Raw genomic sequence first — 27,372 nt, 5'->3', positions numbered from 1 at the left:
GGTTCCCGAAAGCATGGAGACGAGCGGAATAAGTAGGTTAGGCGGAGGATGAATAGAATTCTTTATAAGGAATAGCCCGACATGTGCGCCCAGTTGGGAGATACGCTCCAGTGTTTGAGCCAGCTGGCGTTTTTTACACTCAATGGCAGCGGAAATACCTCGACCAGAGATTGGTGAACCAAGGATGACCAGATCATCCGGGTCTGTCGCAGAGAGACCGACAACTTTCTCGGACAGGGACGTAAAGGCAGGATGAAATAAAGAATGATCGAGGGAGAGCAGGGTAAATTCCGACTTGGAGCCATTAAGGGATAAGCCAATTTGGCTAAAACCCGAAATAATATCAGCAACGTCGTTATGAATATTTTCGAGCGAGCCACCTAAGGTGACATCGTCGAGATACCAGAAATATAGCGGGCACGAAAGCCTTTGAGCAATATGGTCCACTGCAAGGGCAAATAGGAGAGGCCCCAATGGGTCCCCTTGCTGAACCCCAGACGCTGAGGACAGCAGATTTTTCCCAAAAAGGAGATTCGAGGAACGCGCATAAGATAGATGGACAATTGGGTAGAGTGCCGGGCAGCGGGTGTGCACAACTTCCAGGATGTGGTCTCTGCGAACACTGTTAAAAGCGTTGCGCACGTCCAGCTTAACAAGATATGGAATTTTTGGATTGCCATTGATGACCAACTCCCTCACCCCATGGCCAGAAGCCTCACAAGCACCGCGAACACCGACACCGAACTGATGTGGCAGCAGCTGAGAGCTCAAATCAGGGAGGACAACACTGAGGATAATTTTTGCAGAGAGCCTCCTGAATGTGTTTCCCACAGCGATGGGTCTGATGCCCCCATCACTTTTATTAAGTGCCGATTTCCCTTGCAAAGACTTAAAAGAAGATTCCGCTCCCAATCATAAATAAAGTCGTTTATATCCTCTGCATTCTTAAATAGAAGTTCGTAAAGATTCATTATGGTGTTCCGAAGTCCGGGCCCTCGGGGCGGTTGGAGATTTACAAATTACATTTGCGACTTGGATCAAATCAATTGTAGCGTTAGTCGAACATACAAGAATAGTTAGTAGAATATTCTAACCCCAACAAACTTCTAACAACAACGTGATTCATACAAAATGGCGCATGCTTTTAAATTTGTTAAGATCGCTGACTTTGCTGAAACCTTTACCTTTAAATAGCTTCGCTCTAGCCACTTTACAAAAGCAAAGAAAAAACAAGACTCCTAAATATCAAAAATTTGCAACAATTCAAAACACATTGAATTCGTATTTAACCGTTTATTCTTTCACGTTTTTCGTTTTTTTTGTTAAGCTTGACTCTTCTTTTAAAACACTTTAATCCGATCGATTAAATTGGAGGGAGTTAAATTGATGGTTATATATTTTAGTGGTACACTATAATATGCGCATGCCATCAAATCTGGTTCCAACATTAAGATTCGATTCAAAGATGACACTCCTCTCCAATATATTTTCACTGCAAAAAAGATGCATTCATTTAGAGCATAAATCAGATTGTAAAGTATTGATTAGTGTCAATACTAGACATAATTTTTTTTTGGTGTATATAATTTTTTATCAAATGTGATGAAGTTAGTTAGAGGACTTCCCCGCTTCGTAGATGGAGAAACAGTTTCCTCGTACGATGGCAAGGGAAATCCTCTGAAGGAGCCAGCCCGTCTCGCGTGTGTCATTTCTCTTCAGAGAGATCAGACGTCCGAGCTTATAGAGGAAAGTCAAAGACTTTTCCCCAATGACCCCTGAAGTCTCGACAGCAACAGGGGCGAATAGATATCGCTCCGAGAGTTCTCTATATTTTGCAATCTTAAGCTTTTCTGTTCTAAGGGACACCGAACCGGCTGCGACGGCTGACAAGGGAAGATTAGGTTCAGAGAAAGTATCTGAACATGTCGCGTCCCAAATCAGCGACTTGCCGAACTCAAAGGGGAAGGTGGATAGACCGTCTGGTCTTTTTCCGTCTCCCCTAGCAAGCCCGGCCGGTTCTAGAATTGATGGAATTCCGGCAGCGATGAGACCCCTCAAGACGACGTCATTTAAGGCTGTGTGGCGTGGTGCCCGCCCAGCACTGCGTCTGCAGAAAAGAGGGTGTAGTCCGTGCTGGTCGATCATGGCCCACAGCGGCACTTGTGAATTTCACAGATCTTCAAACCGAGACGCAGAGAAATAGCGACTCTGAGACAGTCGTCGTCTAGTAATGTCCCGATGTTCGGTAGGGGAAGGGCGTCAAGCCAGGCCCCACTGCCCGGACTGCAGCCCGCACGAAGACAGGCCAGCCTGTGCTGGTCGAAACTCTGAAGCAGGACAGAGGAGAGAGTGTCACAAGTGATCGAGTCCCACTGACCCTGGAACGGATGGGTCGGCAGGTCTTTTGGTATACGCAGAGTCCCAAAGGTCCAGCGAACGGCCAACGTGATCAACTGACACTTTTCGTTCGGGAGGTTCCTGAGAACGATGTCAGTGAGGGCAGGGATGATGCCAGGACGAGAGGAAGGCAGGAAGAGCCAGATAAACGGGCGAACGAAGGCCAATCCCCCAAGATTAACAGGCAGGAAGATTGAAGCCACCCCAGAGCGTCGAAATGGATGTTGCACAGATACTCGGCTCCAGACTTCAAGATAGAATCGATATCGGATAACAGATTAGGCATGCGAAAACAGGAGAATTCCTTAGGTGTACAAAAGCCTCGGAGTTGAGAATAGTTACGCAGAAGAAAGAACCCGACGTGGGCATCAATGAGGAAAAAAGCCGTCGATCATTTTTGACAGATTGCTGTGCCTGGCGATGAGCGTTGTGAGAGGGCCTCGTGACCAATTGGCGAACCAAGGATTACAAGGTCCTTTGTTTCTGATACCCGCGCGCTTTTAGAATAGGTTTCAGGGCGTCCAGAGTTTCGGCAAAAAATCGGAAGGAATATTCAGATTTTAGGACTTCGGACTTGCTTGAGTTATCTCCAGACCGATGGATGAAAGGGCCGGGATAATGACTCCGCAGGTCGTCTAAGACAGAGGGGGAGGTCCACAAATCGTCGCGTCGTCCAAGTACCAGATATTTACCGGAGAGCGGAGCGACAGAATGAGCGACGGAGTTGACACACATAGCAAAGAGGAAAGGCCCCAGGGGATCCCGTTGCACTCCGGTCGATGAGACGATAAAGGAATCGCCAAACAGGAGGAGGCTGGGTTATGTGAGTACGAAAGGTGGACCAGAGGATAAGCGGAGGGGGCGAGAGAAAGGCAGGTCTCGAGCAAATGATCCCGTCTCACTGTGTTAAACGCATTTGATATGTCCAGTTAACTAAAAGATATTCCAATGAAGAATCATAAGTTCTCTTACGGCATGGGCAGCCGATTCACACCCTCCACTGACGCCGACGCCCAATTGGACTGGCAAAAAAATTTCGGGACCAACTCGGGGATCACAACGTGGCAAACGAGCTTTCCGGCCAATCTGCGGAAAACATTACCCACGGCGATCGGCCTGACCCCGTTACTTTTTTACCCAAAGCAGTGAGATTAGCCGAGAAGAAAAATCGCCCGGGCAAAATCCGGTAAATTCCCACCGATAAGACGGTTACAGAGATTGGTGATAGATTCCAAGAGGAGACGGCCTGCCTCAGCAGTAAGAGGTGATGTCAAGTCTTTAATGTGTCCGGGCTTCAGCCCATCTATACCCCCACTACGCTGTTGGGAAAACTTTTCAGTGCCTTCTCAACCTGTGAAGCGCGTAACCAGCAGTAACGGGTTGGGTGCGGGAGACTGGAAGACTGGGGTGCTTGGATCTCAAATTAGACCAAACGGAAGGAGATGGGGACAAAAGCCGGTTAGAGGAGGCAACAAGTCTGACAGCTCCACGGACATCGCCATCCAACAGCTTGCTGTTCACCTTACGACGGAGGTAAATGCAATCGGAGGAAGTTTTAGTGTTAACCACAGAAGGGGCGACATTTGTGTAGTCAGAGTGGAGGGAATCGAACTGGGAGGGAAACAGAGAAGTACAATGATCGAATAGGGCGAGTTGCTGTTAATAATCGATGCGGGAGAGAGAAGTTTTTTAGACTCGCTGGATCATATCTTCTTGTCCAAAAGATCTGGAAAAACTACTGAATCATCGTTGGACTCTGATATTGATTCGGCCTCGCTTTTTGGAAACGCAATTTCTCTGAAGTCCCTTCCGATGTCTTTTCTCAGCGAGACTGGGACAAAATTCTTTTCCGTCGATCTTCAACTGAATTGGAACCACTTCTCGACCAACACAGACTGGCTTGTTTCCGATCCGCCCTGTCAGCCATACTCAGGCTCCTGGTGAATGTTCTCCCTTCCCGCTTTTGGATACTGTCCTCGATAGGAATTCCTCGTCGGGTATCTGTAATCGCTTTGGACTCCTGTCTGCAGACTCACCCATGTCGTTGTGGGGGATAAAGGACGCCTTTGGGATACATCCTTGTCTTGTCGAATGAGCGCCGGCGATTTCCTCGGCACACCGAAATCAACAACCTAATTCAGAAAGCTCTGGAAAGAGATGGTTTCCCTTGTATTCTGGAACCGACGGGCATTGTTCTTGAAGATGAAAAAACGTCCAGACGGCTGTACGCTGTTTGCTTTTGAATCCGGGAAACAGGTCGTTTGGGACGTCACCTGTTCCGACTCTTTCGCCAAGGGTGCCTTAAATGCTACGGCTTGTCGACCCGGTTCGTCGGCCGAGAAGGCAGAATTCGCAAAACTAACGAAATATGAGGATTTAGTCGATCGATTTTGCTTTTGGGCAATTGCCGTCGAAACTTCCTGTGTTTTTGGGGCAAGAAGCTTGCTCATCTCAAGAAACTTGGCCGCCTGTGAACCCACCGCTCCAGAGATCCGAGGGAATTTATATTCCTTACTCAGAGGATCTCGCTGGCTGTTTTACGCGGAAATTGTCTTTCAATCCTGCGAGCCAGTTCATAATAGCTAGTTTTTTTTGATGATTTCGTTTAATTCAAATAAATTAAAAATTTTCGCAAAATAAATTAAAACTAATCGGCAGTTAAAATAAAATTATAGTGATTTACAGTAATTAATATGCTAAAATCATATAAAAGAAGCTACGACGCAGAAAGTATTAAATTACGAGAGGTGCGGATTAAAATTACAATATGGAATCTTCAATTGATTCAGACAAATTCTCCGAACTATCACGTGTTAATGACCTAATCAACAACAATATATTGGATGAAAGTAACGTTGCTTTTCCAAATATAGACTTGCTCGTTAAAAGTAGAAAACCAGGTAAACCCCAATCATTAAATAAATCTGAAAATCGAAACAGTTCGGCAAAGTACTATTTTTTAGATACTTTATTGCTAAGTATTGAAAAAAGGAGAAAACATGCAAATCATGAAAAACAAAGACGAAAGAAAGAAAATGAAGAAATCAAAGAATTAAAAGCACTGATGAATATTCCATCTAAGCCAAGAAATAAAGGCTTATTACAAATAGGAGTGGCACTCTAATATTACAAAGAAGCACTTATGGAAGAAAATAAGAATTTTTTAATGAAAACAGAGGAAAAAATAAGTAGTCTTAAAAGGAGTTGGCGTGCAGAAAAATTACACTGGGTCAATTAGTCATATTATTATTAGTATTATTTGCACATACGTAGAATCATATTAGTTTATAATTTTACTCGTGCAGCATTAAAAACAATCCTTTGAACCAGCCTCCTCCAACCTCCTCTGTCGTGAGCGAGTTCCTCAGCTCGTCCAGATCCTCACCACTCCTTAGCCTTTCTTCACACATTTCAGGTCTCCGTCAAGTGTTTCCGGCAGCGTAACACGTGGACGTCACGGAAGCTCGATCCCTTTTCAGGAAGTAGCCCTCCATTGCTATGTTAGCTGGGGCAAGCATGTCCATTCGTAGAATATGGCCAAAAACCTCCACCGCATATTGACGATTTCCACACTCAGAGGGCCAGTTCTGCATCTATTGTATAGCGATTCCTGGTTGATTCTTATAGGCCAGTTCAATCCCAGTAGGGATCTAAGTTGCCTGCGGTGAAAAGAATCGAGTCCACGTTGTTCAGTACTAGACATTCCCCAGGTCGCCGAATTATATGTCAGGATTGTTTGACAAAGGCTTCATACATCCTCAGACGAAGTGACGTACAGAGTCGTCGTTTGCCGATCCACTCTTTCTTTATCTTGTTCATCGTGGCCCAAGCGAGAGCCTTTCTTCTGACAATATCATGGCCGTCCCCAAGTAGAGAACCGAGTTTGTTCGTTTTGCGCCAGGCTTCACTTGAGCTGCTCTCCATCCTCATGATTTCAACGATGTCGGTTTTTCCAACGTTCATTTTAAGGAACCATCTGTTCAGCTCAGCAGGTGCCACTTCAAGGAGTCGAAGTAAGGCCGATTTGTCGTCTGACACGAAGTCGACGTCATCTGCATATACAATTTCGACGATATTGCCAGCATAGAATTTTCGAAGGTCTCGTAGTGCCGTCTCCAGATAGATCACGAATAGCAACGGCGAGAGGGCGTCTCCCTGGGGGGTACCGACGTTGCACGTGAATTCACGGGGAAAACGCCGTGTGCCGACCCGCACCTTGAGCTTTGTGTTCGATAGTAGTACTCTTATCATATGATAGAGTCAGGGTCCAGGAATTGTTCCAGTATTTTGAGGAGTAGACCACGGCGTACCGTGTCAAAGGCCCTAGACAGGTCTATTCCCAGGACTGTTGTTGCACTTTTGTATCTCTGGGTGATAGCGCAGTACCACTTGTGGGCCCAGACAGCATCGGCGGTGGATCTTCCTGTCCTAAATCCACTATGACTCGGGGATAGATAGTTGTCCACTTGTTCTCTTATTCGGTTCAGTGTAACTAATCCCAAAAGTTTCCGTAAGGTGTTTAGCAAGATTATAGGGCGTAGATTTTCGACAGGCCCAGCCTGCTTGTTAGGCTTTTGGATCGGTATTAATAATCCGGAATCAAGACCGAGGAATTCCTTTTTCATAAACATACCATTGAGTAGCTCCGCCAGTTTGTCTGTTAGTGCAGGCGGTCCGTATTTAAACAGTTCTGAATTTATTCCATCCGGTCCAGAGGAGCGGCCATTTTTAAGTTTGGCTATTGCAGTTGATACTTCACGGTGGTGATAGGTAGGCTGAGATGAGTGGTGTATCCGCTGGTGTAATCGGATATTTCTCCGTGAGCGGTTAATATACTCTCGAAATACGAGGCTATATATTCAGCCTGCTCTTTGGGATTTGTGATGAATCTTCCATTGCTGTCATGGATTTTGAGTTTGTTAGTTTGTTTTTCCTGTTGAGTAGGCGGATTGCCGTAAACATTTTTGAAGAGTCCTTTAGCTGTTCAATTCCTGCAGCTATTAAGTCGAGTTGTTAGTGAAGTTTGTCTTGTTCAACATTTTGATTTTTTTCTGGGTAGATGAACGTCTATTCTGTAAGATTTGTTTCTTCTTCGGATCAGATGTGTTTTCCAGTTGTAGTCTTAGCTCCTTTTGTTCTTTGATGAGGGCAGGGAGATCAGAGTGTATACTTTGTTGCATAGTACTTGCGACCGAAGGCCAATTGCCTCGTCGGCTGCCAAGAGGATCCCTTTCATTGTCTCCGCCCAGGCACCTCCTGGAGAAAGTTCGGCATTTATGTTTCCAAGAGATTTCATGATTGACAGTTGGTAGTTGTCTCTGACCAGCGTAGATGAGCACAGTTGTTCGATTTTATGCCTTATCCTTACATCAGCGTTGGGCCCCTTCGTCGTAGGTCAATTGATGTCCTTCATAGCAAACTTGGCAGAGGACAATTTTATGATCACTGTAAGTAGCTGCACCTCCATAAGACCTTGAGTCTCGGAAGAAGCGATTTTTCCCCGGCTCGACAGACGATGTAGTCAATTTGGTTGAAAATGTTGACGGACCCTGCGGTCGGTGAGGGTCGTTGGCCAGTCCACGTCGTTTTGTGACGCGCGGGAGGATGGCTGGAAACCGGTGTGTATAGGAATAGGTCAAAGACCGACAGAATTCAGCTAGAAACAGTTCCTGGATAGTTTCTGATTCCTCTTCCGTGATGGCCAATAAAACTTTCGTTTCCCTTACGGGTTCCAACTTTCGCATTCCAGTCCCCGGCAACAAACAGAAAGTACGAAGACCGAGGTCTGTTAATGTCCTTCCTAATTCCTCATAGAAGATATCAAGTTCTTCTGGATTTTTTTGAATACGTCCACTGTGTGGCGCGTAGACATTGACAATTGACGTGAGTCTCCTCGACTTGCTGCTTGAGATGTACGTAGTTGTAAGACGCTGATCCTATCGCTGACTTTCCAATATCGATATAGTCTGGAGGTGTGGTTCTTGTGTATTGCGAATCCTTGTCCATAATGTATAGATTCTGAGGGAAGCAGTATTAGGCGATAATTTCCGTGTATTTCGTCAAGTCCGTGTTTTACTTTAGTCTCCTGTAGACAGCATATAGAGCCCTGGTATTTTTCGAGATCAGTACATAGAAGGTGCCTCTTAGCCACGGTTTTCAGACCTCTGACATTGAAGGTAAGGATTGTTAGTTCATTAGATTGTTTCGAATGCTTAATAGACATTAGTGCAAGAGAGGCACGTCACCACCTCAACCAATTGTCCATTTAATAATATTTATCTTGACCAAAATATCTTTTGAATAGAGTTCAAATATTTTTTAAATTTTTTTTCCAAGTCCGAAAGTAGAACACCTAGGCTCGGTCAACCCAGGCCTGTGACATAATAATTTATAGAAATAATTAACAATAATAAAATTCGTGTTCAGTTAAAACCAGTCTAGATAAAAATATAACATAATGATTAAATTTAAAGAAATGATCATTTTAGATTTAGGGCGCTAAAATACAAGATCGCCAAATCCGGGAACAAATAAATAAAATTTTGCCATAATAATAAAGAATAGAACTTTCTATCAAAAAATAAAATAAAATTCAATTAATAAAGATAAATGAGAAGATTTGAAATAAGAGAAATAAACAAATTGAAAGAATAAACTCGCAAATATAACAAAATGATGAAATTTCAGATAATTTATTAATTAAAAGAAACTACATCGCAAAATATTCCTTCTAATCCAACAAAATTTTTTTAAAAAGTAGCATTCCGAATTTTTTGAGAGGAATAATTTGTAATAGTAGATAATTAAAATATTTCTTAATAAAATAAAACAATAAAGAAAACGAGAAAGTTATAAATTAGTTATGTCATGAGGAAATTATTATTATAATACATTCCGTAGAACATTAACAAAGTTATAATCCGACACGTGTCACAAGCAAAACAATCTTCTGTTTCTTGCTCGTCCATGCCCCTCTGTTGCGGGCGAAATCCCGCAAAGATTTTAGGTCGTCCCAGTTTTTGAAACTTTTGCACGAAGTTTGAGATCCCTTTCAAGAACTGTGTGTGATGACATGGGATGAACTGGTCACCAAATACCACAAGCGGTACTTAAGACAGTTGGATGTAGATAAGCTCTACAGGCTTTATACAGTCAGCCCTTTCCTGACGTTTAGTCAGCAAGAGGCGCTAGACTGCACCTTCTCGAAGGTCTACAGTGCCAGAGAAGAAAAGGAAGAAAAAGAGGAGGTGGCGTGGAGTGCCACGTTCTGCTCACTTCGAAGGCTCTGGACTTAGTAAAATTACTTAGTTTTTTTTTTTAAAGCTAGTTAGTATATTTATGAAATTGCTAATTTTTATCTGGTTAATTTGTAGGAATATCAATGTATTTTATTAAAAAAATTATGTATAATTTATCCACCAAATCCGTAAATTGTCCTACCTTGACGTTTCAAGGCATTAACAACGTCCTTGCGATAACAGTTTTTCTTTTGGCATGCTCAGTGTAAGAAATACAATCACGAACAGTTTGCTCATAAAAATCTTAAGGACAGAACGTGTCTCCTCGTAAATTTTTCCAGAAATTCTTCGAACACCCCCCTCTTCGACATAGTCTTCTTATTGCTGGCTTAGTAATTCCTTGTATATTGTCAATTAATATCTTTCGAAATCGTTTTGCACCACTCTTTCCTCCTTTGCCACCTTTACCACGTCCAGACATTAGGAAAAATTCTCTAAATAAACACTATTTTCAACCTATGCAAAAAAAGTATCATTGCCAAATTTTTTTCGACTGATGCAAAAAAGGACCATTCCGAAAAAAATCTTCAACGAAATTTCGGAATGCCATTTTTTTATTATGTAAACAAAAAATAGTTAGCAGAGTATAATGTCTTCAAGAGGAAAAGGAGGAAAAGTACGGTCAAAGGCTAAAAGCAAATCCGTTCGGGCCGGGTTACAGTTTCCAGTTGGACGCATTCACCGGTGTCTCCGTCATGAAACCCGAATGCGAGTAGGAATTCCTGCCGCAGTATATATGTGCGCAGTATTGGAATATGCTGTGGCTGAAATGCTTGAACTTGCTGGAAATACAGCAGTAAAATGTGGAAAAAGAAGAATTAAACCACGTCACATTGTCGTTGCAATTGGAAATGACGACGAATTAAAAGAATTAACTCAGAAAGCTATTATTTCATCTGGTGGATTTATGATTCGCAAAACTGCAGGAACTCCTAAACCAACTTCTTAACTTTAATTAATTATTTGAATAATGCGCTGTTATTTTGTAATATTGTTTTCGAAATACAATAGATCAACCAGTTAAGTTTTTTTAACGAATTTCAAAATAATTTCAAACACAATTAACGAATAAACGTTTAGAAGTAATTATAAATAAAATATCGCAATACTGTGTTATTCTATCATTGGCAAAATATTTTTAGTCCAATATAATTTATTACTTAAGCTAAATTATCCCAAAAAATAGTAAATATATACAGTGAACAAAAAAAAAATTGAAAAGGCATTTTCTCATGAATTTACTATGAAACAATATTTAAAAATAACTTCTATCGATTTAAAACATTAAATAAGTTTTGCTTTATTTTTTAGTTTGTCTAAAAAATATTATATTTATACGGTTTTCCATTCATTGATAATTCAGAACCCAAAAAAATGAACAAATTTATTTAATATCCATTATATCCTCCATTAGCTCTAATTACATCTAGTGTTCGGCCTGGCATGCTTTAATAAGACTTTTTGCGTATTCTATTTTGATTAATTCCAAATGGATGATATTTTTGCAAATAAATGTTCTTTTTTCAAAAATTCTCTCTTTTGATTTTTTCTTTAATAAAGGCCCAACATTATCTATAGCAGAGGTTCCAAATGGGAGGCGCGCCTCCCTAGGGAGGCGTTGACTCGTGTCAAGGGAGGCGAAAAGTATTCAGAAACATTTTTAGAAAATTATATCTATGTAAAAAACGTGACTATATTCCGATAATAAGAGTTATTAATTTAAAAATTATATTTTTTCAAAAATTTATTTAATTTATTAGACAATTAAATAATTTTAACACATGGATAAATTCTTGAGTGGTTGCAAAAGAAAATTCACGAATAATAAAGATTTTGACGATGGTTCAAAAAATCAAAATGATTGGAATATAATCAATACCACTCCAAAGACAAGAAAATACTTTCCATCTTACTTATTGTTAGGATTCACACGTATCTTTGTTGATTCTATGGAAAAACCCCTCTGTTTGCTTTGCCTGTAAATTGAGTATATTGAATAAATCAATGCAGGGACCACAACTACATTTATTCTCTCAAAAGGACAAAATAAAAGCATTTATGAAAAAATTGGTATTATGGAAATCAAATATACAAAAAAATATCTATGACATGTTTCCACTTTTAAACACCTTTTGCGCCATAGTGAACATTGAAGCAAACAAAGACATATTTGCTGAACATTGGATTGTTTGTTGAAGCATTTTGCTCACTATTTTAAAGATCTCGACTGTAAAATGTTCGAATGGATACAGAATCCATTTATTGATGAAGAAGATAATCAATTTGCATTGACAACTTTGAAAAAGAAAAATTGATAGAATTGTCATGCGATACATTATTGAAACAAAAATTTGAGAGAGAACCGCTAATTTCTTTTTGGTGAATGTAAGAACGGAATATGAAATTTTGTCGAATAAAGCAATGAAAGTTTTGTTGCCATTTGCTACTTCATATTTATGCGAAACTGGATTTTCTGCACTAGCTGCAATTAAATCTAAATATCGAACTCGTTTAGTAGTGACTAATGAGCTAAGAGTAGCACTCTCTGCGATGACACCAAGATTTGAAAAACTTTGCGCCAAGATGGAAAAAAAATTATCTCATTAACTTTTTGTTTTAAAAAATTGTTTTTGATAAAATAATAATTGTATTATATTATGGAATATAAAGGGAGGCGCAAGATTGTACTTTTTCTCTAAGGGAGGCGCGTAAAAAAAAGCTTGGAAACCTCTGATCTATAGGGTTTAAATCTGGGCTTTGTGTTGGCCATAGTAGTAATTTGATATTATTTACTTGAAAAAAAGCTCTTTGCTATTGCCGAAGTATGTTTCAGATCATTGTCTTGTTGGAAACTAGGATCTTTATGTTTGATTTTGTTCAGAAATGAGATCATATTATTCGTTAATATGTTAACATGCAAAGCTCCACCAATCTTCTCTTTTATCAAAACCAAATTAATAAATCCAATATTGATTATGGCATGATAGTTCCTTTACCGAATTTTACTGTTTTTGTAAGATTGTTTGTTAAATATTTTTCCTTGCGATTTCTCCATACTAAAGTTCTTACATCACTATTTTACATATTAAATTTACTTTCATCACTTAAAATAACTCGCTCCCAAAATATTTCGAGAGCATATTGCATGTTTGGCATAGCTTTAATCATTGAAGTTTAGGGTTTTTAGTAAAAAGTGGTCTTTTCGTGGGTGGATATGCATTCAGACCAATTTTTTCGTGGTATTTCTTATTGTTTGAGCTGTTACTGATTTCCCTTTTTTTGTAAATGTTTTGGTAAATTTAAAACAGTTGAAATTGGCATCCACTTTTCAAGCTTCTTTAATTTAAAATATTTTTTGCAGAGAAGTTACAATTTTAAATTTGTTCAGTAATTTAAATTTGTTCAGTTTTTTTTTGGTTTTAAATTTTCGATATCATAAAAAAATACTTTAATCTATGTTAAAAATAAATTTGAAACATATTTGCAATATTGTCCATTTGTAAATTTATAAGAAAAAGCATGTCCAGTTTTTATTTTTGTTCACTGTAGCTTGTTCATGGTTATAGGTTTTTGTTTGTTTTCCTACTATTTATTAATTATCCGAATTGAACAATTTTTAATTATATTTTTTCTAAAATACACAACTAGTATCTTCTTTTTATCTAAACGAGGTGCAACATTACATTTTCTACAAACTTCAACAAAAAATTTAAAAATTGTCTCAGAGTTATACAAACAATAAATCATTTTTTTATTTAAAAAAACAAGTTATGTTTTTTCACCTCGAAGTAGTGGACAGTTTTGACGTTCTGTCCCAATCAGAGGCCAACTACTTAGTCCTAGACCAGAAATTACTTGACAGAGCTAAAATAATCGACCGAACGGGCTGGACTTCTCCAACTCTCCTTTAAAGTTAAAGAAGTCCTCCTCCTTCTCCCACCCAAGCAGGAATTGGGTGGGCTCCCTCTTCAGGACTCTATACCGCCTAGATGGCTGTATGGTCCTTTTTTGCATCAGTCGAAAAAAATTTGGCAATGATACTTTTTTTGCATAGGTTGAAAATAGTGTTTATTTAGAGAATTTTTCCTAATGTCTGGACGTGGTAAAGGTGGCAAAGGAGGAAAGAGTGGTGCAAAACGATTTCGAAAGATATTAATTGACAATATACAAGGAATTACTAAGCCAGCAATAAGAAGACTATGTCGAAGAGGGGGTGTTCGAAGAATTCTGGAAAAAATTTACGAGGAGACACGTTCTGTCCTTAAGATTTTTATTGAGCAAACTGTTCGTGATTGTATTCTTACACTGAGCATGCCAAAAGAAAAACGTGTATCGCAATGGACGTTGTTAATGCCTTGAAACGTCAAGGTAGGACAATTTACGGATTTGGTGGATAAATTATACATAATTTTTTTAATAAAATACATTGATATTCCTTACAAATTAACCAGATATAAAAATTAGCAATTTCATAAATATACTAACTAGCTTTATTAAAAAAAGAAACTAAGTATTTTACTAAGTCCAGAGCCTTCGAAGTGAGCAGAACGTGGCACTCCACGCACCTCCTCTTTTTCTTCCTTTTCTTCTTGGCACTGTAGACCTTCGAGAAGGTGCAGTCTAGCGCCTCTTGCTGACTAAACGTCAGGAAAGGGCTGACTGTATATAAGCCTGTAGAGACTTATCTACATCCAACTGTCTTAAGTACCGCTTGAGTAATTTGGTGACCAGTTCATCCCATGTCATCACACACAGTTCTTGAAAGGGATCTCAAACTTCGTGGCAAAAGTTTCAAAAACTGGGACGACCTAAAATCTTTGCGGGATTTCGCCCGCAACAGAGGGGCATGGACGAGCAAGGAACAGAAGATTGTTTTGCTTGTGACACGTGTCGGATTATAACTTTGTTAATGTTCCTACGGAATGTATTATAATAATAATTTCCTCATGACATTAACTAATTTATAACTTTCTCGTTTTACTTTATTGTTTTATTTTATTAAGAAATATTTTAATTATCTACTATTACAAATTATTCCTCTCAAAAAATTCGGAATGCTACTTTTTAAAAAAATTTTGGAATAACACTTTTTTATTATATAATGTTTTTTCCATTCCGAACATACAAATGGACGAAGACCTGCACAACAGAGATTCCCTTATGGAATTCTTTCATCGTGTTTGGTGGGAGCTCTAACCAAACTTGGGTGTGGAACCTGAGATGCTGCAACGGCTCCTATTAGGGGGAGCACGAGCAGCAACATAGCCCCAGTCAAAATCATCGCTGTGAATGCCCGATCTATCAGAGACGGCACCAGACTTCGTTGAGATGGTAACAGCGGCCATCCAGACATTATTGTCGTCAACGAGTCTAAGCTCAAAGAAAACCACTCGTACGAACTTCGGGCTACCGGTCAGTGGATCTAAAATGGGGAGATGCTCTACGCCAGGGACTGGCTCGAGCATCTTCTACGCCGAAAACCTCCAAATCCGTAACCTCACACCATCATCGAGAGCACGGTGTGCGAATTCCTCTCTCTTGAGGTGAAAACTGATTCCTGTCTGGATAAAGGTCGGTGGAATATATTGCAAATATCTCCCCCCCTGCATCAGATTGATTGACGAATTCTTCTCAAGCACAGCTCATTGCCTTCTTATCGGAGACTTAAACTCGAAGCACACGGCGTTGTGGATGTCGTTTAACCAACCAAGATGGTCGAACACTGAAGAAGTCACTGACAAGCTTGGTGTTTTCGTCAGGACATCCGAAACCCGAACCACCATCTCGCCCTTTGGCGGGGACAACCTGTGCCTGTGCATCTGTTCTCACTCTGTCGCTAACCTTATGGAAAAGCCTACAGTCCTTGACGATATCGGAAGTGACCACTACCAATGGAGATCAAAATTCACACTAGCATTGTTAGACAAGAACACATTTCCTCTCACTACAATCTCTCAAAGATCAACTGGCCACACTACAGGAGCTCCATAAGTGCATTCCTGCACGACAACGGTCGCCCTGTTGGGTATAACTCAGCCCTCGACATCGACTCCGCAAGCGATAAGCTAAGCAAATTCATGCTTCAGTATCTAACGTCGTACGGAGAATTGTCAAGTGCAGACCGCGCACGGAGGACCACTCTGAGCGTGAAAGTGAAGATCATCCTCAACGAAAGGAAGCGGCTGAGAAATAAACTCAAACGCTGTGTGGACCCAGCTGACAGGGGAAGACTTAGGAACATGATCTCGGAAATTGGTTATAAGGTCCACGTCGCGAAAAGCTGGAAGCAGCCAGGAATGGCAGAAGGCTTGTCAAAACCTGGACTACAGAAACCCAAATTCTGGACTGTTTCCACAAAGTGGCTAACCTCGAAGGAAAATCCTCACCCCCGAGGTTGTGCAACCAGTCTGGTATGCCCGCCTCGCCACAAGAGATGCCAAACATATTCGCAAAACACCTGCCACTATCCATGAGGCCAATCCGGAAACTTCGCAAAACCGGGAGTCGGAGAGCACTGCCGCCCCACTGTCGTCGGACCATCACCCGATCACCATTGCAGAGGTGACCTGGGCCATCCGTTCGTCAAAAGGCAACGCACCGGGCCATGACAAAATACCGATGCGATTGTTTAAGAGCACACCGAAGACCTACATGTGTTCCTCGCGGATCTGTTTACGGCAAGTCTCAAATGGGGCCATGTGCCGGGAAAATGGAAAATCTCAGAGGTCCGGATGATCAAAAAGCCTGCGAAACCGGTGAATCTCGCTAGCAGCTACCGTCCCATAAGCCTAATCCCAACTATCTCAGGCTGATGGAGAAATTTATGGCCAAGCGCCTCGACTTCCACGCCGAAGAGAAGAAAGTGCTGCTCCCGCAGCAATGGGGTTTTCGCTCTGGACGTAGCTGCGGTGACTGTTTCATTACGGTACAGTCCACCATCTCGAGAGCAACAGTTTAAAGAAACTATATCTCTTGTATGTCTGGACATCTCAAAGGCTTTTGACAGCGTCTGGCACAGAGACCTCCTGGAAAGGATCGAACTCTGTGAGCCAACAGCGGAAGTCTTCCTCTGGATGCGCTGCTTCCTCACAAATCGCTACTCTTTTATCTCTGAGTCGGGCTTCTTCTCAAGATATATTTCGCTCCGAAGGGGGGTTCCGCAGGGGTCCTGTCTCAGCCCAATCTTTTTCAATTTGGTAATGAGCAGTTTCCCCACACCCTCCGATCCCAGGACATCCCTACTCCTCTACGCGGACGATGTTCTCGTTCTGGACACCTCGATGGACACCATGCCTCGGAGAAACGACTTGCCGGCTACATTGAGGAGATAAAGAATTGGTGCATTGGTAAGCGACTCTCGCTGGCCATGGACAAATCTGCATATCTCCAAATAACCCAAGAAAGTCGCAAGATTGCAAACCCGGCTCTTGGTGGAAATTGCTCGCCCTGAGAGCATACGTTACCTGGGGCTCACAATCGACGCAAACTCGGGATACCATTTGCATTTCAAACGGAGAAAAGGGAAAGCCATCGCCGCTCTCCGACTCCTAAGAAGCATGCACTTGAATCCAAATACCTTCCTATTTGTATACCATGCAACAATCTTGCCCAGCCTACTGTATGGTATGGAAGCTTGGTTCTACTCGAAACAATATGAGAAAATTCTGCGAAAATGCGAAAAAATACGGAGATACGCTCTAAAACTAGCCTATATGCTAAATCCATGGGAGCCTGTCCCAAGCTGGGCGGAGAGCAAGTCTCCAGAGCTACGGCGGCAGCCATCGAGGCTTCTATCCGAACTTTTCGGAAACGCTCTAAAGTAACTGACCTATTCATCGATCGTGGAGAATAGCAGGTGTCCCTGCTCATAGACAGACAAAGCGGACGAACCATGGAAGAGCTCGAATGCCCAAAGCAATCGTCTCGTCAAAATTACTTTCCGCACTAAGTTTCTGTCTCGCTCTTCTTTCTTACAATAAAATTCTTCGTTCGTTCGTTCGAACATACAAATTTTGTTAATAATGGCACCTAAAGTTAGCACAAAAGGACAAAAAAGAGCTCCCATTAAAACAAAAAATTTTTCCGTCGCTACAAAGAAAAAAAAGAAAAGGAAAACTTTTTCGATATATCTTATGAAAATTTTAAAGACAGTACATAATCAACTTGGGATGTCAAAGAAGGCTATGATGGCTATGGACAGTTTTACATTCGATGTTTATGACAAAATAAAAACCGAGGCTTCAAATTTAGTCTATCAGAATTCGAAGGCTACCATTACCTCACGTGAAATACAGACTGCAGTTCGTCTGATTCTTCCGGGTGAATTGGCAAAACATGCTATTACAGAAGGTGCAAAGGCAGTTACTAAGTACACAAATACAAAATAACACTTTAAAAATAATTTTTATTCATTTGTTCTCTAAATAACTATTGCAACAATCGAAATCTAACTAGTAATTGTTCCTTTGCCATTCGAGACCTCCGCAGCCTTCTCAAACATCCAAGTTCTTAAAAGATGTCGGCCTCCTTATAGCTCGGAGAAACATGTATGCACGCGAATCTTCTTGGCTGAAACAGAGGATCTCGGTTACAATCATGCGCGACAACTTGCAAGCTATTCTTTTGACCGGGATCTGATCGTTCTCTGCTTTTTGTTTAATTGATTAACTAGTAATTTAGTCTGTAATCTCGCAAAATTCATCAATTTAAGCAATAGTTACAATTATTTGATGGTGCTAATAAAATATTATTTTAAAAATATTTAATTTTTTATTTTTAAAAATGATGAGTGAATTAACCAAAAAAATTTCGGAATGATACTTTTTTGCATTACTCGAAAAAATTTCGGAATAACGTTGTTTAAAAATTCGGAATAATATAAAACAAAAATAACTTGTCTGAATCGGTTCTGTCTGAAATAACAAAAATATGGCTAGAACACAACAAACTGCTCGAAAATCTACTGGAGCAAAATTTCTTTGCCATCATTGAGATATCCTTTCTGGTATTTACACTGTTTATAAGCTACTAGGTAGAATTGTGTTTTAATTAAAATTATCTTGATTCTTAGTTACCCAATTATTAATAGAAAACATAATAAATTGTGGCACGTGTGAGCACTCTTTTGACAAACCTTGTTGTCCTGTTGCATTATTTGGTCAATCTTTATTTTTTAATTTAATTGGATTAGAAGGAATATTTTGCGATGTAGTTTCTTTTAATTAATAAATTGTCTGAAATTTCATCATTTTGTAATATTTGCAAGTTTATTCTTTCAATCTGTTTATTCCACTTATTTTGACATCTGCTTTATCTTTATTTATTGAATTCTACGTTTTTTTTGATAGAAAGTTTTATTTTATATATTCTTATAGCAGATTTTATTTTTTTAAATTTTGAAAATATTCTGTTATTTAAAATTGAATGATAATTTGTGACATGGGTTCCTGTTCATTTCTCTTCTTTAACATATTTTATCCGTTAAATAAAGTTGATTGATTTACCTCGTCTCGATTATTTGATAAAATGTTAATTATTTCAGCGGCCTGATAGAATGGAGATTCGAATTTATCCAATCACAACGAAGGGTTTGTTTCATAGTCTTTTTAACTCGAACCTATCTATAATTTTTTATCTAAACTTATTTCCGACACTAAATTCGTATTTACTATTTGTCATTTATTTTCCTATTCATTGCCTTATAGTAGGCTAAGTTTCCATCAATCGGATTTAAATTTGAATTTTTTGGAATTGGACAATTATTATATAGCACTATCGGAAAACATAAATTTGGCTAAGGTTGTCGTCAATTATGGTTGTCGCCAATTATGAGTGTGCTCGCTCTACGGAATGGGATTTATAAACAAAATATTAAAACAGCAATACATAAGAAATTATTTCAAGTACAATGGGCCTTGTTTATCACTTGGTAGTTTTGTAACTCCTCCTTTGTCATCTCTCTCGATCGACCGTGGAGGTCGACAACAAAATTGGTATAGAAAGTGTGATCATTGATGTAATGCTCGAACCTCTCATAATAACTATTGAATACTGCAGTGATCTAATAAATATAAACGTTCAGATCAAATTACTTGAAAAAATTCTTTTAAATTCAGGATGGTCAATGAAATGGCGATAATCAGAATCATATGGATTTATGATTGTTTTGTATTAAGTTTTCTAAAAATTTGTTCTTGGGCAAATTTAAATCAGTTGTTAAGAAAAGAAAATTTTATTAAAAATATACAAGTGTCCCAAGACTAATTTGACCCACTGTAAATAATTACAAGGAGGACGCGACACTATAAACATCCTCTGGCTCACTCAATTCGTCCACACTACTATCAAAATGGGTAATGTGGGCTACAAATAAGGGGACAAAGGAAACGTTTGCTAAAGAAATAGTTATCTTCCAAGTCAGAATCGTCTTCTTCTGATTCCGAATCCACAACCTCTCGGGATCCACAGCCAACCAGTTCAACTGAACATTACAACAGCACATACTCGAATACGAGTGGACACACACTTCCAGCGCCCAGGCCAGAACACTTTCAAGTGGGTGATCGAACCCACTTAAATCAGTTGATTCAAAATATTCACCACCATAAACAGGAAGCATTGATTGCATCGCTCTTTATTTATTAAATATTAAATAACATCCGACATAACCCGATCTTATTAACAAATTTAAATACATTAAAAAATATACCTTTATTTTATTACTTTTAAAGCATTTAACAGTGCTTGCACGGTGTTAGTCGGTATAATGAATAACCAAAAATCAAAACAACGATACCTCCCAAACGGGGTCCCACAAGGATTTTCCTTATAACCAATCCTGTTCAATTTATTTACAAAAGATCTCCCAAATCCAAACGACGAAGATACAATCCTTTTATCATACGCTGACAATCTAATTATTGCAGCTCCGATGCATGTTTATGCCAAAACCAAATTCTTCCAAAAAATTTTATAAGCTAAAAAAATGTTTTATGTAAATTCAATTTCAAAAATAATCTGAAATCCCTTTCCACTAAGTTGAGTTTAAGTAGTCCCGTGACGAAGTTACGCACAACATTCCCATTTGAGTTGATAAGGACATTACTCTTCTCCACAACGTCCAAATAGCACATGTTGTTAGAGTACTAGTGTCCTTCAAGAGACGGAATCTCTCACGGAGGTGGAGACTTTAGTAATCCGAGGCTTATGGACAATCAACGACTGGAATTTTGAAATTGGTTTTATAGAAGGATCCCGGGGTCAGTGATTTGGGGGATCCCTAACGAGTTCCTCTATTAGTTCATATATCAATTGGCAGTTGTCAATTTCGGGAATTCAGGTAAAATCACAGAAATATTGTTAGAATACACATATTATAGGAATTCAAAGCACTGTATTTGTGTTGGTGTGGATGAGAACGACAACTAGAGGTGATATTATCACAATAAAATAATAATTATTGTTTTTTATATATAAATAATATATGTCCTCGTCTACGAATATGGGAGAATTGTGTCCTTCCTTGTCGAACAGTAAAAGGTGGAATGATCTGATGGACTTTGGGGATATATTGGGGATGTATTAAAGACATATTAGTGGCTAGAGAAGGTTTGGTTACACATTATGGTTACACTTTTTTTATATTCAATTATTAATACATTATTTTTACTTTCTTTATTAAGGTTTTCGGGATCAAAAAAACAAAAAAATTAATATTAATGTTATACTCCTTTGTGTATTTGAACCCACGACGTCTGAGAACTGTTCTCGTTGTCTGAATGATTCATCACAACTTAAAATGAGTTTTCTTAGTTGCCTGTTACTACAACAGATCTACATTTTAAAAGTAATGTAACATTAAAAAATTATTTGTAATAACTTTAAACATTTATCAATGTTTAATAAAAATTAATTATGTAAATTCTATCTTAAATTATTTAAGAATCCAGATCGTCAGTGATTTCTCTTCTTCGTTTGGAAAAAGAGTTTGCAACAAAATTCTCATCATTTTCCATTTCTGCGTCAAAGTAATTGTTCAACTGAGTGTCCTCACCGATTATGGCATGATAGTTCATGATAGTTCCTTTACCGAATTTTACTGTTTTTGTAAGATTGTTTGTTAAATATTTTTCCTTGCGATTTCTCGATACTAAAGTTCTTACATCACTATTTTACATATTAAATTTACTTTCATCACTTAAAATAACTCGCTCCCAAAATATTTCGAGAGCATATTGCATGTTTGGCATAGCTTTAATCATTGAAGTTTAGGGTTTTTAGTAAAAAGTGGTCTTTTCGTGGGTGGATATGCATTCAGACCAATTTTTTCGTGGTATTTCTTATTGTTTGAGCTGTTACTGATTTCCCTTTTTTGTAAATGTTTTGGTAAATTTAAAACAGTTGAAATTGGCATCCACTTTTCAAGCTTCTTTAATTTAAAATATTTTTTGCAGAGAAGTTACAATTTTAAATTTGTTCAGTAATTTAAATTTGTTCAGTTTTTTTTTGGTTTTAAATTTTCGATATCATAAAAAATACTTTAATCTATGTTAAAAATAATTTGAACATATTTGCAATATTGTCCATTTGTAAATTTATAAGAAAAAGCATGTCCAGTTTTTATTTTTGTTCACTGTAGCTTGTTCATGGTTATAGGTTTTTGTTTGTTTTCCTACTATTTATTAATTATCCAACAAATCCGAATTGAACAATTTTTAATTATATTTTTTCTAAAATACACAACTAGTATCTTCTTTTTATCTAAACGAGGTGCAACATTACATTTTCTACAAACTTCAACAAAAAATTTAAAAATTGTCTCAGAGTTATACAAACAATAAATCATTTTTTTATTTAAAAAAACAAGTTATGTTTTTTCACCTCGAATTCTTCTCGATAAATGCATATCGTTTGGCATTATAGTTACTCTTTTTCCGTGAATTGCGCACAAATTACTGTCTTCAAAAATTCCAACTAGGTAACTCTCTGCCGCTTCTTGGAGAGCGACAATCGCTGACGATTGAAAACGCAAATCAGTTTTGATAAACTGAGCGGTTTCTCTCACGAGTCTCTGGAATGGAAGTTTTCGTAGTAACAAATCAGTGCTCTTTTGATATCGTCTAATTTCTCGCATTGCAACAACTCCAGGTCGAAATCGATGAGGTTTCTTTACTCCTCCAAATTGTGAAACAGACTTGCGAGCAGATTTTGCAGACAACTGTTTCCTTGGTACTTTTGCACCAGTAGATTTTCGAGCCGTTTGTTTTGTTCTAGCCATATTTTATTATTTCAGAAAACAATGACAATGCCAGTATAGTAAAAAAAGACATCATTCCGAAATTTTTTCGAGTGATGCAAAAAAGTATTATTCCGAAAATTTTTTTTTTCAATGTTTTCTGAAATAATAAAATATGGCTAGAACAAAACAAACGGCTCGAAAATCTACTGGTGCAAAAGTACCAAGGAAACAGTTGTCTGCAAAATCTGCTCGCAAGCTGTCTGCACTAAGAAGACTATGCAGAAGTGGAGGTGTTCCCGTCTCGCTCTCCCAGAAGGACAAGACGGTTCAGTGTGCCACTACGATGAATTGCCGGAGCCGTGGTTCACCGCCACGCGCTTCCGGCTATTCTAGTGGTGTCTTTAATTTTCTAGGCGAAGCAGGAAGGAGAAGTCGAAGCCTGGACCCTCCCAGGTGGGTTCAGCACTCACTGGAGACACTTCTTCCTCTGCTCCCCCTATGGCTGGTGTCGGGGGAGCTGCAGGTGCAACTGTTCTGATCGTTTGGTATCCGCCACAACCGCACAGCATGCTGGTTCGCCACGTGTTTGCGGTTTGTCTAGTGGTACCAAACCCAGCCTAGGTAAGTCAATTAATGACACGGGTGTCGTCTCCTGAGGCCGTCCGGTGGGTCCGGCAGGAAATAAGGTTGCCCTTGAGGACGGTTGGTACACGGTGGGGAAACCCAAACGTGCGGCTGGCCGTCCAACCCCCCCCTAATGTTTTAGGTACTGGGTGTGTGTCCGATCAGGTGGATGCACACCCAAAGAGACCACTGGCGGGGGGGCAGAATTACCTTCGGTGCTGTGGCACGACTTGAGGTCCTCCCTACAAGTGGGAAGGCCTCGGTCATAAAGATCTTAGGTACGTTAGACTCTATCCAGCCTTCAAAGCTGTATAGAGTCCTGAAGAGGGAGCCCACCCAATTCCTGCTTGGGTGGGAGAAGGAGGATGACTTCTCCAACTTCAAAGGGGAGCTGGAGAAGTCAAATCCGTTCGGTCCTGGCATGCATCGCCTTGTCAGGATCGAACGTAAGGTAAGTGTCCTCCTCCTCGGGGTTCCTCGGGACTTCGAGGATAATGACCTCGTGGTGGCCAAAGTTTTTCGCTTGCTTAGAATTTAACATTAATTATTTTGACTGTTTCGACACATATTTGTGTCCAGAACTTGTTGAAATGATGCAAAAATCTGGCAGCGAAAAGAAGTCATTGAAAGAAACGCCCAGAATCATTTGGACTTCGACTTCGAAAATTATGACTCGTGGTCAGGAATAAGAGCTGCGCGTGATCTTTACTAATCAGTCGATTCTATAAAAAACAATAGATTAGATTGGTAAATTTTTAAAATTTGTCCGAATTTTATTTTTTTAACCTCGTGTGCTCTGCAGGCTAAATCAGTTCGATACACCCAAGGCCTGTGACATTATAATTTATAAAAATAAAATAATTAAATTCGTGTTCAGTTTAAAAAACAGTCTAGATAAATAACATAACAATAATGATTAAGATTTAAAGAAATTGATCATTTTAGATTTTAGGGCGCTAAAATACAAGATCGCCAAATCCGGGAACAAATAAATAAAATTTTGCCATAAGAATATAAAGAATATAACTTTCTATCAAAAAATAAAGTAAAATTCAATTAATAAAGATAAATGAGAAGATTTGAAATAAGCGAAATAAATAAATTGAAAGAATAAAATCGCAAATATAACAAAATGATGAAATTTCAGATAATTTATTAATTAAAAGAAAATACATCGCAAAATATTCCTTCTAATCCAAATAAATAAAAAAATAAAGATTGACCAAATAATGGCAAATTGTGAAACAGAATTGCGAGCAGATTGTTTCCTTGGAAATTTTGCTCCAGTAGATTTTCGAGCAGTTTGTTTAGTTATTTTTGTTTTATATTATTCCGAATTTTTAAACAACCTTATTCCGAATTTTTTCGAGTAATGCAAAAAAGTATCATTCCGAAAATTTTTTGGTTAATTCACTCATCATTTTTAAAAATAAGTAATTAAATATACTTAAAATAATATTTCAGAGTAATGGATAAAATTGATTGAGGAGAGCGTTACTGCCATCAACAGTTATTTCCAATTTTGTTTTACTAGAGGGAATGCCTGACATGAATTGCAAGACATTATTGTGGTAATTTATTGTTACAGTCTAACCTTCGTTTGGAACATTAATTGTTCCAAAACACAGGTTGTTCCAAAAATCGTATAAAAATTTAGAATTTTTTTTAGACTGACACGAATTTAATTATTGTCATATTATTTTTATAAATTATAATGTCACAGGCCTTGGGTGTATCGAACTGATTTAGCCTGCAGAGCACACGAGGTTAAAAAAAATAAAATCCGGACAAATTTTAAAAATTTACTAATCTAATCTATTGTTTCGTATAGAATCGACTAATAAGTATAGATCACGCGCAGCTCTTATTCGTGACCACGAGTCATAATTTTTGAAGTCGAAGTCCAGAATGATTTTGGCAGTTTCTTTCAATGACTTCTTTTCGCTGCCAGTTTTTTGCATCATTTCAACGAGTTCTGGACACAAATATGTGTCGAAGCAGTCAAAATAATTAATGTTAAATTCTAAGCAAGCGAAAAACTGGCTAAGGTCGTCGCCAATTGTGAGTGTGTCCTATAACTATAGACCAAACATATTATTACTTTCACACGTTTATCACAGCACAAAAAAATATTGACAAGATTGTGCCGTTTGAATGTCTCTTTCATCAAAACAGCCACTCGATCACCCACTTGAAAGTGTTCTGGCCTGATTTGCTGGTTCGGATTAGAAAAATATTTAATCATGTGAAAGTTAAGCTGCTTTGACTGTTTCTCATGAGTTTTCGTGTACGATCCGGAATCGGAAATGATCGGACAACGGAAATGTGATGCGTCCACCAAAAAGAGCACCAACATTCGAATATCTCCGGTCGACGGAATGTTAAATTCTAAGCAAGCAAAAAACTGGCTAAGGTTGTCGCCAATTATGAGTGTGCTCGCTCTACGGAATGGGATTTATAAACAAAATATTAAAACAACAATACATAAGAAATTATTTCAAGTACAATGGGCCTTGTTTATCACTTGGTAGTTTTGTAACTCCTCCTTTGTCATCTCTCTCGATCGACCGTGGAGGTCGACAACAAAATTGGTATAGAAAGTGTGATCATTGATGTAATGCTCGAACCTCTCATAATAACTATTAAATACTGCAGTGATCTAATAAATATAAACGTTCAGATCAAATTACTTGAAAAAATTCTTAATTCAGGATGGTCAATGAAATGGCGATAATCAGAATCATATGGATTTATGATGTTTTGTATTAAGTTTTCTAAAAATTTGTTCTTGGCAAATTTAAATCAGTTGTAAGAAAAGAAAATTTTATTAAAATATACAAGTGTCCCAAGACTAATTTGACCCACTGTAAATAATTACAAGGAGGACGCGACACTATAAACATCCTCTGGCTCACTCAATTCGTCCACACTACTATCAAAATGGGTAATGTGGGCTACAAATAAGGGGACAAAGCAAACGTTTGCTAAAGAAATAGTTATCTTCCAAGTCAGAATCGTCTTCTTCTGGTTCCGAATTCACAAACCTCTCGGGATCCACAGCCAACCAGTTCAACTAAACATTACAACAGCACATACTCGACTACGAGTGGACACACACTTCCAGCGCCCAGGCCAGAACACTTTCAAGTGGGTGATCGAACCCACTTAAATCAGTTGATTCAAAATATTCACCACCATAAACAGGAAGCATTGATTGCATCGCTCTTTATTTATTAAATACTAGCTCAGCAGTTCGCTTCGCTCACTACGAGCTAGCTCCTGCGGAGGCCCTGCTCGCTACGCTCGCAGTTTCCTTAAATAACTATAAATTTATGTAGATATATAAATGCGACCTGCTTTGATATAACCTTATTCTAAGGCCTGTGGATAAACGATGTTTGCAGTCCGTCCATCCTTGGCAAATATAAATAAATTTCTCTTCTACCTACCCTTGAGCACCACATACAGCTGGCCATGTGAAAAGCACTCGTTCTCTAAAATAAGCCTACTACCTTTAAAGACTGTCCCTGGGCCTTGTTATTGTCATAGCAAAACTTATCTTCAGCGGAAATTGTAGTCTCTTAAATCTATCGCAGGCCCTTTCATGGTCCATAATAACGTCGACCGATTTATATATTCTTTCTCTGCCAGGGATTTTCATTAATAAATCTAAATTTATATTAAGTACCTCATCATTAAGTGGAGCTAATATAGCTCGTTCACGCAGCCAGTCGAAATTCACGTAGTGTTCAGATAGTTCGGAATAGACGGCATTCATAATTCTTCTGTGTTTCTACGAAAATACATAATTCTTCC

At 38.8% G+C, this 27,372-nt stretch overlaps 4 protein-coding genes across 4 annotated transcripts; 2 read left to right on the top strand and 2 right to left on the bottom strand.

Moving 5' to 3' along the window:
* Positions 1-6,644: 6,644 nt before the first annotated feature.
* Positions 6,645-7,693, bottom strand: LOC115231516. The gene is made up of 2 exons (XM_029801528.1): positions 7,583-7,693; positions 6,645-7,193 (listed from the first exon to the last, which is right to left on the bottom strand). Exons 1-2 carry the CDS (start codon positions 7,691-7,693, stop codon positions 6,645-6,647), a joined length of 660 nt encoding a protein of 219 aa, XP_029657388.1.
* A 2,591-nt stretch (positions 7,694-10,284) lies between these two features.
* Positions 10,285-10,644, top strand: LOC115231514 (histone H2A-beta, sperm-like). Its single transcript, XM_029801527.1, has one exon. The coding sequence runs from the start codon at positions 10,285-10,287 to the stop codon at positions 10,642-10,644; it is 360 nt and encodes a 119-aa protein (XP_029657387.1).
* Positions 10,645-17,367: 6,723 nt separating this feature from the next.
* LOC115231513 (late histone H2B.L4-like) lies at positions 17,368-18,082 on the top strand. The gene is made up of 2 exons (XM_029801526.1): positions 17,368-17,514; positions 17,843-18,082. The coding sequence occupies exons 1-2, from the start codon at positions 17,368-17,370 to the stop codon at positions 18,080-18,082; spliced, it is 387 nt and encodes a 128-aa protein (XP_029657386.1).
* Positions 18,083-22,548: 4,466 nt separating this feature from the next.
* LOC115231509 (histone H3.2-like) lies at positions 22,549-22,971 on the bottom strand. Its single transcript, XM_029801523.2, has one exon. The coding sequence runs from the start codon at positions 22,969-22,971 to the stop codon at positions 22,561-22,563; it is 411 nt and encodes a 136-aa protein (XP_029657383.1). The 3' UTR covers positions 22,549-22,560.
* Between the last annotated feature and the right edge of the window lie 4,401 nt (positions 22,972-27,372).

This window comes from Octopus sinensis, unplaced genomic scaffold, assembly GCF_006345805.1.
Source record: "Octopus sinensis unplaced genomic scaffold, ASM634580v1 Contig18682, whole genome shotgun sequence".
Classification (NCBI taxonomy): Eukaryota; Metazoa; Mollusca; class Cephalopoda; order Octopoda; family Octopodidae; genus Octopus; species Octopus sinensis.
This window is presented reverse-complemented; position numbering and strand designations above follow the sequence as displayed.

Excerpts from the sequence above, each read along its gene's own strand:
- LOC115231516 (XM_029801528.1), bottom strand. The coding sequence starts at position 7,693 with ATGAAATCTCTTGGAAACATAAATGCCGAACTTTCTCCAGGAGGTGCC. Across the intron at positions 7,194-7,582 it reads CAATTGGCCTTCGGTCGCAA|CGGATACACCACTCATCTCA; the intron begins GTACTATGCAAC and ends CGATTACACCAG.
- LOC115231514 (XM_029801527.1), top strand. The coding sequence starts at position 10,285 with ATGTCTTCAAGAGGAAAAGGAGGAAAAGTACGGTCAAAGGCTAAAAGC.
- LOC115231513 (XM_029801526.1), top strand. The coding sequence starts at position 17,368 with ATGCGAAAAAATACGGAGATACGCTCTAAAACTAGCCTATATGCTAAA. Across the intron at positions 17,515-17,842 it reads CTTTTCGGAAACGCTCTAAA|ACAGTACATAATCAACTTGG; the intron begins GTAACTGACCTA and ends AAAATTTTAAAG.
- LOC115231509 (XM_029801523.2), bottom strand. The coding sequence starts at position 22,971 with ATGGCTAGAACAAAACAAACGGCTCGAAAATCTACTGGTGCAAAAGTA.